At 38.6% G+C, this 12523-nt stretch overlaps 1 protein-coding gene across 1 annotated transcript in view; it reads left to right on the top strand.

The window, feature by feature from the left end:
- Nucleotides 1–1986, top strand: part of LOC122799539 (D-dopachrome decarboxylase-A-like) — a 117295-nt gene extending 115309 nt beyond the window's left edge. Inside the window, exon 3 of the mRNA XM_044068669.1 lies at nt 1804–1986. Within this exon, the coding sequence (XP_043924604.1) occupies nt 1804–1876 (73 nt within the window). The 3' untranslated portion in view covers nt 1877–1986. The remainder of the gene's footprint in view (nt 1–1803) is intronic.
- The last annotated feature ends 10537 nt before the right edge of the window (nt 1987–12523 follow it).

Below are 12523 nucleotides of genomic sequence, written 5' to 3'. Positions count from 1 at the left end.
TAGGTGTTAACCAGTGGCTGGGAAAGGCCCTTACCCACCAAAAATTCACAAAACCATTCCATGCCTATGGTATGTCTTATTACCATATCTAAGTCACTGACATTGATTGTGATGAAACTGACAGTTTCATCAAATTCTAACACATTAATCCTTTTCAAAAAGTCCCATGAGTCCTTACATAGTAAAGGTTCATGTTGAACAAAGTCCTTCAATCTGATGTCCAAGAATTTGGCTATAGGGTGGATAATAGAGCCCCTGGCATTAACTATGGGCTGTATAGGTGGTTGATCTAAATCTTTATGTATCTTTGGTAACCCAAAAATGACAGGTAAAAATTTCAATTCATCCAGAGAGACACTACCTTCAGTGAATAAATCCTGTAAAACACTTCTCACTTTTCTTATTTGCACCATGTAATTCATTCTTTCTTATTTTTTCATTGTGGACACTGTTGACCTGGATAAGAGAGGTGGCCCATGGGGGCTGCTTTTGGAAAAGAAAATTAATTTGGCAGGTCCGCCTAAATGCAGGGCAATGGCCAGGATTAAATGATTCACTTTCCATTGCCTGCCTGTTAAATCTAAAAGCAATGGAACGGTTTTATACATTATAGATAAGATATATGTGTGTGTGTGTGTATATGTGTGTATATGTGTGTGTGTATATATATATATATATATATATATATATATATATATATATATATATATATATATTTTTTTTGTATAGTTTCATTTTCATATAAACATCATTTTATAGATTTTATATATTGTGTATTTATGTTTAATTTCAGCACTTTTGTACTTGTTAATGACATTTAAATGCTTGTTTTAACGAGTGTCTTTTTAAGAGTGCTTTTATGACTGCATTTCATGAATATTTATGAGTTCAGGGAGGTCCTCTTTAGTCAGTGTGATGGGATTGGTTTATTAATAATTGATTCTCTTGCAGAATGTGCTTAATAGTGTTTTCTGGATTTGTTCTTATCTGATGAAGTTGAGAAGGTTCTTGACGAAAGTGTTTATTTGTTTTGGTTTAATAAGTGTTTTTACCGCTCTAAAGTGTTTTGCAGTCATTTGCTACAAGGATTTACTTGAGCTGCTGAAGGGTGTGGTTCCAGGAGTGCTGACTTTGTTTTCTTACAGTTTGTGTACTTTTGTGCTTTTTTGGACGCTTTTCTAATTGACATAGTTTTTCTCTTCCATTTCATCAATTAAAATGTTTTACATATTAACTCGGCGATGCTGAGGTTTAGAACACCTCTAAAGCAGGTGATGCTGAGGTTTAGAACACCTCTAAAGCAGGTGATGCTGAGGTTTAGAACACCTCTAAAGCAGGTGATGCTGAGGTTTAGAACACCTCTAAAGCAGGTGATGCTGAGGTTTAGAACACCTCTAAAGCAGGTGATGCTGAGGTTTAGAACACCTCTAAAGCAGCTGCTATCTAAGGCTGTTTTATCTAATTATTTTAGTGCTATAATTTGTCTAAATCTAGTTGTTCTGATCATGTAGAAGATTTTGGACTTAAGAGGTTAGTTACTAGTTATTGCATAGTCCGGAACATTACGCTATTGACATATAATAAAGAAAAAACGTAGATACATCAGCTTCCAGGAATTACCTGCTACAGACTTCAGCAGCCAAATCCATACAGGTAGTATATATGCTGATCAGCAAGTTGGAAAAGGTGCTTTAGCAGGCTAGCACTTTGCTTGTGTAGTGCAGACTGTTGCTTTGCTTGTGTAGTTTATTTTTACTGTTCTTTTAGTTCTAATGCATTTTTTTTTTTTTTTTTTTAATAAAGGATTGTTCTACAATTCCATCCACTGGAACCTTGGCAAATAGGAAAAAAAGGAACAGTTATGACTTACCTCTGATCTTGATGCATACATTTGTAGCCAAGCCTTTGATGGGGAAAAAGGATATTAATTACCAGATGCCTGTTTGTAGGAATTAATTTTGCAGTATAAAAGTTGTCTGATCTATAGTGCCATGCTTTGTATGTCTTTTATCTGTAGTCTGTCAATAATTTCACATTACTGTTGTCTGTGTTTTCTGTTTCACATGTTGAATGTTTTACATCTGTCACTAACTTTGCCAGGAATACAGGTGGCCTGAATCATAGTCCTCCATATCAGAGGGTAAAAAAGTGAATGTTTTTGCCTCAAGGACTTTCAGCGGATCACCTCTGGAAGTGTTTGCACAGAGCTACGATTTCTTTTAGGTCCATCTGCCACCTCAAAGAATGCTAGTTAAAATCTTCTAATGCTGTGGCTGCATATCGTACCTAATTGGTGATTATCAGAAATCAGTGCTGTCCATTCAGAGGTGCTGAGGATGATGGTAGTTTTAGGGGAACATAATTGAAATGTTTAGGTAAATATACAAGGGAAATAAACTCCAGTGGCAGTGGTAATTGAGGAGTTAGCCTATGGGTGAGAAGAGAAGTTACATTCTCACTGGCAGTACATTACTATCATGAGCGACTTCCGAATGGGTTAGGACCATCATAAAGGAAAGGGGGGTTCTGTAATTACTGCATGCAGTCCAAGATGTACTTAATATTTCAAACGGGTATTACAGCACTACACCTGAATGAAAACTGATTTGTATAATAGAGTTGTGCAGGCACTTAAGTGCCAAATAGGATGTGAATATAAAGCATGATAGGCTAAGAAACATTTTGAATAATGTATACACCGCTTTGAAAGTTAGTTCCCCAAATGCAGAGTCGACTAAGCAGATGTAGTGCTGTACCAGATCTGAAGCAATCCATGGTCCATCTATGGACACTGGAGATGCTTCATCCATCATAAAAATCTCCCTGAAATGACCCCGCATCATTTCTTAAATAGCAGAGGGAGAACTCCCTCTGTTATTAGGCATGTTCATGTGTACCTGTAATTCTTCATGCTTTTAATTCTTATGTTAAGCTGTGTTAAACAACCTCCTTACTTTAAAAGGGTGGTGTAGGTTAGCTGTTTACTATGCATGAATCCAACATTTTTTGGTGTAAGAGCATCGGTATGTCTTCAAGTCCAATTTTAGTATCGCCTTGTGCACACGTTTTGTGTGTTTGGTAAACCACCATACAAGGTATTAACATTACCCTGGTAAAGTAACACATACTTTTGGCATTTTACTAGCAACCTGTATATACATTGGCATTTTTTAGTTAGCATTATCTGTTTAATCTTCCTTTTAAAAGTTGCATAAATGCGTTAGGGTGGTTGACTGTGTCCATTTCGCAGCAAGTATGTCTTCACTGTGTAACAGTATCAATGTCTGCTCATTCTGTGGTCAAGAATAAAGTTATTGCTTTGTCTAGAAAAGGCAGATGCCAAACACAACAGTTAGTCAGTTAGCACTCTGCTCAGGCTGTATGTTATGGTCAAAGTGTGCTGTTTCTGCATTTACTGTAGCACCTCATTGCAAATTTTATAAGCAAACCAAGGTAAGCTTACCTGTCAACTCCGACTTTTTAGAGCCATTCTTGAATTTTCTTCAAATGTAAGAATAAATATAAAAAGTATGTGTATATATCTATTATATGATCTATAAACATTTTCAGGTACGCAACAAAAAACTGGCCAGACTCATGTAAATAAAATACTAAAACTACAAAAAATGCTATATGAAACGTAGAACTGTTGAAAAATGGTGATACATATAATGAAAAAACATTGTAACTGAAAAAAACTAAATGTCAAAAACCAGGCTTTAACACATTAACACATTAGTGCTTTTGTGATTGAAATCACATGACTGGTTAAAACAATTTAAATTGGGATGCTTGCATTGTTTCTGGGTTCTGATGAAGTCTGAAATAGAGGATTTTGTTGATTTTCAGGTAAAACAAAAGTCATCTCAATGCAACCTGTTGATTTAAAAAAAATGCAGCAACTGCTAACTGAACAGGCAATCCAATAAAATGTTTAATATCTTGCATATGATATTATGATAGCAATAACAAACATGACATTTAACTCTAAATGAATATATTTGCACTAGCTGTAAACAGCAAAAAAAAACAGTGCAAATTGTTATGGGAAGGGGTGCAGTCCCCATTATACAGAGTACCTCTGCAACTGGACAAACACAAAAGTTACATGTGGCTGTTTGAATAAACAGGCTGTCAGAAGAGTGATCCAGTAGCATGGTTTATCGAATCACTGTAAATCCAAACCCTACAATGTTACAGTAGTGGGATCACCTTTAAGTGGGTAGGGGATTTGCCCTTTTCCTCACTGTTTTTTTAGTCCTACCATTGGTATAACTACTTGTGGAGGCATCAGGATACAGGGAAACTTGCACCTTCCACTGCGGACATGCTAGGAGAGGTTTAATTTAAAATCCAAGTATATTTATATTTTCTGCTGTAGTCAGATTTACTTGTTTCTGCATACTGTCATGACCGAGTGAGTAAGAAAGAATAACAAAAGGAGACTTAAAACCTTGCATGGTGGCCATATGCAAGATGTGCATTCATCAGTGACTGTCACTCAAGACATCTACTTACTAGTCAATAAATTCAAGTCTGACATTCAACATTCCTAGAATTATATGTGAACAAATATGACTGCTGAAAATCATTAATATTTTGTATAGAATCACTGGTAAAGGAAACCATTTTTTTAATTTTGAAATGTTTGGAGTTAATTTGGCACAAGTTCTACTGCAGCATGGATTTTATTTGAGTCACAATAGACAAATCAAATAGCTTTTCTTTACAACACAATCTCAGTCATACGATACCAGGGGTGTTTCTTTTATATCACCAACAGGAAAAAGTAAGACACTGGCAAGAAGCAAAGTGAAATTCTTTAACTTGCCTTTATTGCAGCTTCATAATTGCAACTGTTATTTCACTGTTTAGTGTTTCAGCATATGTTGCCTTCTGGGAATTTATATAAGATTTTCATAAAGGTATATATAATTCTTACTTGTTATTCCTTAAACTCAACACTTTAACATTTGGCCATTAATCACAATTAATGTTAAAACAAAGACCAACAAAATACACAGGATTTAGACACAAAGAATTTAGAGTTTTGTTCCTAAAACAAGCACTTGGCAATCCACTGATCTTCTAAAGCTTTTACACTTTCTTGATCAGTTTAGTTTTACTAGGCCAATAGCTTCTTTTCAAGGAGAGACATGAGGTCTTATTCATACTGTTCGTTTCTCATCAGACTCATCAGAATGAGCTACCACCAGCTTGGGCAGATGGGGCCTTCAGGTTTATGTCTCAAGAGGATGACACACTCTGGAATGCAGCTGTCCCCCTCCCCTTATACTGCAGTGTGTGTCAGTACTGGAAAATGTAATTCAGCTACCTGGTGTGGGCAGCGAACCCACAGCCTTCTGCCCAAAAGGCAAGTATGCAACCTCTTGAGTTGCTGAGACTGAATGTTATGAATAGTGATTCATGGTTAATTACTAAACAGGTTAATGAAATGTGATGGTTACATATACCTATTTTGAAATCTTTTATAAATTTGAGAGAGGTGGAAAGAAATCCAGAAAGACACAGAAGTGATCTGTAGATGGGGACCAGTTGCACAAAACATTCACAGTGGACAAAAATTACAGTCCATTCCAAAGCAAGCTTATTTATCATGGGGTACCACAGTGGTCAGTATTGGGGCTGATCCTTGTTAACATTTGTGAGTGACTGGCTGTAGAATGTCTGAAAAGAAAAGTAAATTTATTGCTGATATAAAAAGCAGAGCTGATATGCATACCCTGGCAGCTGGTGTGGCTCACTGGGCCAGGGACATTAGGGATGTTTGCATGGTAAGACAGACAAAGTTGAAAGTAGGAGTTTTGAGTCAGTTGTCCAAAATGTAGGAGATTCATTACAGAAAAGCACAACAATGGTGTTAAAAATGGATGTGGAATGGCCAAACAAGCATTTTGACAAAGCAGCAGTTAAGCCCCATGGGATACAGATATGTCTAGATTGATGTAATGGCAGAAAACGAGTTGTAAGTTGTCCATTTAATCCTGTCGTGAGACTCAGGCTGAAGTTGTGTGCAGTTCTGCAAACATTATCATCTTTGTAAGAGTACAAAATGGAGAGATTGTTGTATTTTCATTTATGTGTCTTTGTTTGCTAACTTGGCTGTAGGTTTGTAGGTTGGTCCACTGCCTTTCTTCCAGGACTTAGACCACATGCAGAATAACATGCATCCATAATGAGATTGCATACAAACACTATGCAACAAACATAACAGGGATGGAATCACTGTGCGAGATTAGGTAGCATGCCTAGGTCAAGCTCATGTATACAGAATAAGCAAATCAGAAATTTCTGAAATTACTTATAGTTTATTTCTACCTAATTGACAGGCTAAGTTCTAGAAAACACAAAACGAGAAGCAGAGATTATTGTACAAGAAGTAGATCCCACATTCAAGACAAAAATATGGTAACTATTACACTGGGCCAGATTCCAAGTGATTTGTCAGTGTAAGTGACTTACTTTGATACAAGGCTTATCTATAAACATGCTTACACTGAGGGGACAGTCACACTGAGAGCAAATCTTTTGGAATCTGGCACAATATGTACATAGATGAATAAGAAGGATCATAGGAGGTTACTAGGCTAATGGCTGAAGGCCCTTACAAGCCTAGCCCAGTTACCCTTGTTTCCACGATCACCTACTGCCGCTGTCAAGAGAGACACAGGTGGTACACCTGGGGTGAATTTACAGTTACTAGTCTGTCATCTAGACTGTGTTTGAAGAGGACTGATGAGGCGCTGTGTTTGACATGAAGTGGGAGTCTGTTCCAAAGGTGTGGTAACCTCTGGGAAATAAATCTGTCCCTCCAGCAGGTTCCATTAATGTTAGATACCAGGTTAAGGTCTTTACAGCGAGTAACCCATGTGTCATTTGACTTGTAGATGAGCAGCATTTTCATTTAAGCAGCATCTGAGATTGCCCTATATGCAAGACGGAGATTGCTTCTGCATAGTCTTTATGAAACAGAATAAAGTGACAGTAATTTCAAATGATTCACATAGGATAGATGCTGAAGACCTTGAATTTTTCTTGTGAGAAACCTTTGTGGTCTCTCCCAGTTGTTGCAGGTGCTTGGAAAGGTACATACCAAAAGGAGTGTTGTACTCCATCATTGGCCTGAAGAGGGAAGGATACAGGGAGGTTATAACTTCTTTTTTTCTGTAGGCACTGCCCTTACTTATGAGATGAGCAATGTAGAAAGCCCTTTTTACCATTGTGGAGACATGGTGGACAAATGTGAGGTTGCTGTCAACCTGTATACTTGGGTCTCTCACCACTGAGTGCATATTCAGTGTCAGTGTATTGATGTTGATGTGGTGGGATGATAATACATTTTCTTTTTTGTACTGAGTTTAAGGCCATGACTTTGGCACCAATTATTTGTTTGCATAAGACCCTCCTGTAGGATGTTGATGTCACTTGGACTTGTAGTTTTTACTTTTACTTCGGAGGAATATATTCTGATCCACTGAGGTCCCAGGACTGATCCTTTTGGAACACCCCTGGTTAATGGTCTGCTGATTCTGAACCACTGAGGTCCCAGGACTGATCCTTTTGGAACACCTCTGGTTAATGGTCTGCTGTTGAAGGTGGATTCCCCTATTTTGACTGGATGAGTCCTATCAGTGAGCCAGTTGGTGATCCACTTGGGTCGATGCCCAGCTGGGTGAGTTTGCCAATGATGCCTGAGTGTGGTATAGTGTCAGAAGCCTTGGCTAAGTCTAGGTAGGCTGTATGCACAAATTTCCTCTTGTCCAGGGCCGTGGTGACTGCCTCAAAGTCCACCAGGTTTAACATGCATGATCTTCCTTTGACAAATCCAAACTGAGTAGGGTTAAGTGTAGAGATTACCTATATCTTTGTTGAGATAGTCCATGATGATTCACTCTGTGACTTTGCAGATAAGGTTAGTCAGGCTAAGTGTAAGTGCAGTCATGGACCTGGATTAATAAACCATATGCCATGATACTTGTTTTACGCTGATTTGTGTAAATGTGCATTATGCAACATTCTGATTCGCAGGCCAGCACTGATTACCACAGCTCCTTATGTGTTTATTATAATCAATTCTGTTAATATGGGGACTTGGTGTCCGTAATGATTTCTGTATCTGCCAAGTTTTGAAAGATAGAATGGGTGGTTAATTGGGGAAACAGCCCCCTGTAAAGAATCCTTGGTCTGTTCCAAATCAGTTATACTCAAAAACTTGAAACTGGCTCACCTCTAGCTATCGCACAAGACCCAAGTCCTAAAAGCTATCAAAAGCTAAAATGCTGCACTGATGGGTCCTGCCAATATCCCTGGATGCATCTTAAATAGCATGTAGCATGATCCTAACAACACTGTTCAGTCTCAGCCTCCATACAGGTATTGTACCAAGTCAATAGGATAGCTACAGTCATTCCTGTGCATAAGGGAGGAGCTTCCACAGATCAAGAAGTCTGACCTGTCTAATATGTAAAGTCATAGAAAGAAGTCATGAAATTAATCAATTAGGATAATAGTGAATGTCCAGACTTTGGACCTGTCTCAGTTGAGATTATTCAACTGCAGGTCATGCTTACTCAACCTGGTGTTTTTTTTTTTTTAAAAAAAAAGGTCTTCTGTTTGGCATCTACTTTTCTGCAGTAAAAGCTAATACCAGTGGGCTGTAGCTGACTTAGTTTATAGATGAGTGCGAGCTAGGAGCACACTCTGGCTCCTCAAATGATTTAGCCATCGTGCAGGATTGTTTGTCCCAAATAAATAACTGGTGCCAAAATCATGGACTGAAACTTAATGTGAAAGATTGCATTATTGTAAACTTTGGGAAGTCATTTACCCCAGGGAACCACCACATTGGCAATGCCACCCTAAGACTTGACCCGTTTTTTATTTTATTTTAACATTTGTTTACTGGGAAATTATGACTGGGATAGAGCCCATTTTCAGTGGAGGCCTAGGCAGAAATGTTCCAGATGCATGTCTTTGGAACCCACATGAATGCAGGGAGAACATGTAGACTGCATAGAAAGCACCCCAGCTGAGAATTGAACCAGAGAGCATCTTGCTATTAAGTGACAACACTAACCACTGCACCACCCATTTCAGGATTTGGCCATTTGTGTGGACAGTAACCTAACTTTTAACCAAGTATCTGTTGTAAGAAAGTCCTATATTGCTCAGTTTATAAACAAGGATTTTATCTAGATCTAGGGATATCATTTTCCCCCTTTACTCATCCTTCATTAAGCCAGTCAGTGACTATAATGTCCTCTTTGGTGTTTATCTGTCACTGGAATTCCCACAGAGATACTGTGCTAAAAAGATACAAAGCCTAAACATGTCCTACATGGACCAACTCAACGCCCTGTTGCTATACTCTGTATCTTACAGGAGGTGACCTGTGTCTGCCATACGAGGCATCCTCCAACCCATTACTGATGAATTTACTGCACATCAGCAAGTCAAATGAAATCAGAAGTGCTCTGTGTAGGGATATAAACCTTTCTGCAACATCGGTAGAATGGTTTGAAGAGAGGTATATCTCAACAGAGGATACCTCTGCTGTGGAACAGACTCCTCATCCACATAAAACAAAGTTCATCCCTGTCCATATTCAAGCACCAGAAAATTTACCACAGGACTGCCCGCTGTACTAGTAATGGACAGAGGTGATTCTTAAATGCTTTATCCCTTGCGTGGGTCCCCTCAAATTATCTATTATAGGATTACCAGTTATTCTCATCAGGGGTAATGTATAATTATCGACCATGAGATGCATAAGGCCACTCTATAACCAAATAGGGGTAGGTTGTTTTGAATCCAAAAAGGGAGATTAAAATGGGACACAAGGACAGCTAGCCTAGTACTTACCTGTGAACCTATAAAATCCTATAGGAAGCCAATAACTGGTTGAGGAATGCCATTTTGATTTGATTTTATGGTACACATGGGTATCATTCATTCAAGATTATGTTTGGGTCTCCAACAATACCCAACTTATGTGTTTGAGACATGGCAAGAAATTTACTTCAAGAACAAAGTGAAGTGAATCTCGTGGTATCTTCTTAACTTTGTCAAGAATGCATAAGAGCTGTGCTCAAAGACACTAGTGCATAAAGCTTTATCTGCTGCATATGGCACCAGCTCAACAAAAAAGGGTAGGAACACTGTTTTGTATCACTTAGCATTGCTACACTGACAGCTGACAGATGTGATGCATACCTTTCAGGCACAAATGGCTTTAAAAGCTCTTACACACTTTACCACACATTTTTCTCTGTGTATAGCTCTCTGTGAAAACAGAAACTCACAGAGACTGCCAGTAGACTTATGTTTATGGGTAAATTTCAGTAACTAGCTAGTAAGTGCACTGCCTGGATGCCAGGAATAAAGAAATACAGATCATCTGGAAAAAAATCAGCTACAAAAAAGTGAGGAAGAAACACTGACTAGGAAGGTTGTGCAACTGTTTTGCAAAAAAGCAATGCAACCTTCAGGGTTTATATCACAACATCAAACTTCCAAAACATCGACTGCCATAAGATTGAACTTGGAAGTTAGAAATGTGATATGCTCGAAAGCTCTTCAGAGAAACGCACACACACACACACACACACACACACACACACACCACAAACCATTTCTAATCACACCCCTGACATGGGGAGTTGTGCCCCCACCACCTGCTTAAATATACCAACTCTGAGATCACACCACAGTGGAGGAAATAACAAAGCCGTGGACATGGCCCACCGACTTCTTTCCCTGGGAAAGAAATTGATGTTCTGCGGCTTCGATATTTTCAGCTTTCGATCTTCCAAGTTTGACCTTATGGCGGTCGATGTTTTGGACGTTCTGTGTTCCGATATAGACCCAACCTTCCGATATGGCTTCCAGTGACCTGCAGGAAGATATAAGACTGCATACAGACCTTGTTAAAATAAACAAAACACTGATGGTGTATATCAACACAAACAACAAAAGGCTGGAAAAATGGAAGAAGCTTTAATCAGATATTTAAATGAGATGATAAAGCTGCAAAAATCAGAGGCCGAAGTAAAGAAAAGGCTGGCTGAATCTGAGACGGCTCAGGAAGAGATGTTTCAAAACATAATATAATTAGAGGGCAGAGTATGTAGGGAAAACTCAAGATTTTCAACTATACTACAGAAGCTGGAAGGAGCAGACTGCATTAATGTTATGAAAGCACAAATAAGCAACCGGACTAGTATTCCACAGCAGGAGTTGTTCGATGAAAGGGTGCATCATGTGTATGCTCCAAATCTGGCTATAAGAAAGCAACCTAGACCTTTAATAGTAAAGATGCAATCCTACCAGCAGAAGGAGTTGATTCTGACAAAATTGTGGCAGAAGGGCAAAGTACCTAAAAGTAAGAGACAGCAAAGTGCCCATGGAGAATGATTACTCATTGTACAACAGACAGAAGAGGAGCAAATTTATTCCACTGTTTAGGGAATGCTGAGGTGCAGGTGTGAGATTCAAACTGCTGTACCCAGCTGGCTTCAAGGTACTCTTCCCTGTAGGGACAAAATCCTTTTTCGATGAAGTACATGCTAAGGAGGAAATACAAAAGTTTGTTCAGCAAAAAGTAAGCTGTGAAACAGAAGGCGATTCTGCTTCTTGTTCTTCTGTTAAAGACCACAGAGGAGCTGTACTTGTGAAACCTTTTCAAAATTTTCAATGGAAAATGTTTGAGAGAAGGAAGGGAGCAGGAGAATTGACTAGAAGAATCAAGGGTACATTGGAAATGGAGATTGGATTTTGGAGATGAACAATAATAAAACCAGTATGGGATTACAATACAATAGTTATAAAAATGAATTATATAAATTATTATTAATTAAAAGGTACAGGAGAGTATACAGAGAAAGAGGTTGGCGAAGAGAAGTGGGATTGTCAGAGAGATGAAGAAAGTAGACGAGTATGAGGAAATGTGCATGGCAAAGAGAAAGGTGGCAAAGGATAAGACATATGACGAGTTGTATAAAAGGTTGGACACTAAGGAGGGAGAAAAGGACCGATTGGCTAGACAGAGGGACCGAGCTAGTAAAGATGAGCAGCAGGTAAGGGTGATAAAGGATAATGAGGGAAACGTACTCACAAGCAAGGAGAGTATGTTGAGAGGCTGATGAGAATGAGAGGGAGAGGTTGGATGATGTGCGAATAGTGAATCATGAATTGCAGTGGATTAACAAAGAGGAAGTAAGGATAGCTATGAAGAGGATGAAGAACGGAAAGGCTGATGGTCCAGATGACATACCTATGGAAGCATGGAGGTGTTTAGGTGAAATGGCAGTGGAGTTTTTAACTAGATTGTTTAATGAATTCTTGGAAAGTGAGAGGTTGCCTGAGGAATTGAGATTTTGGTACCAATTTTTAAGAATAAGGGTGATGTGCAGAACTGTAGTAACTACAGAGGGATTAAATTGATCAGTCACAGCATGAAGTTATGGAAAAGAGTAGTGGAAGCTAGGTTAAGAAGAGAGGGGAT

This window comes from Protopterus annectens, chromosome 4.part0 (assembly GCF_019279795.1).
Source record: "Protopterus annectens isolate FY-2018-M chromosome 4.part0, PAN1.0, whole genome shotgun sequence".
NCBI classification, from domain to species: Eukaryota; Metazoa; Chordata; order Ceratodontiformes; family Protopteridae; genus Protopterus; species Protopterus annectens.
The sequence above is the reverse complement of the archived record's forward strand: the minus strand, read 5'-3'. Positions and strand labels throughout refer to the sequence as shown.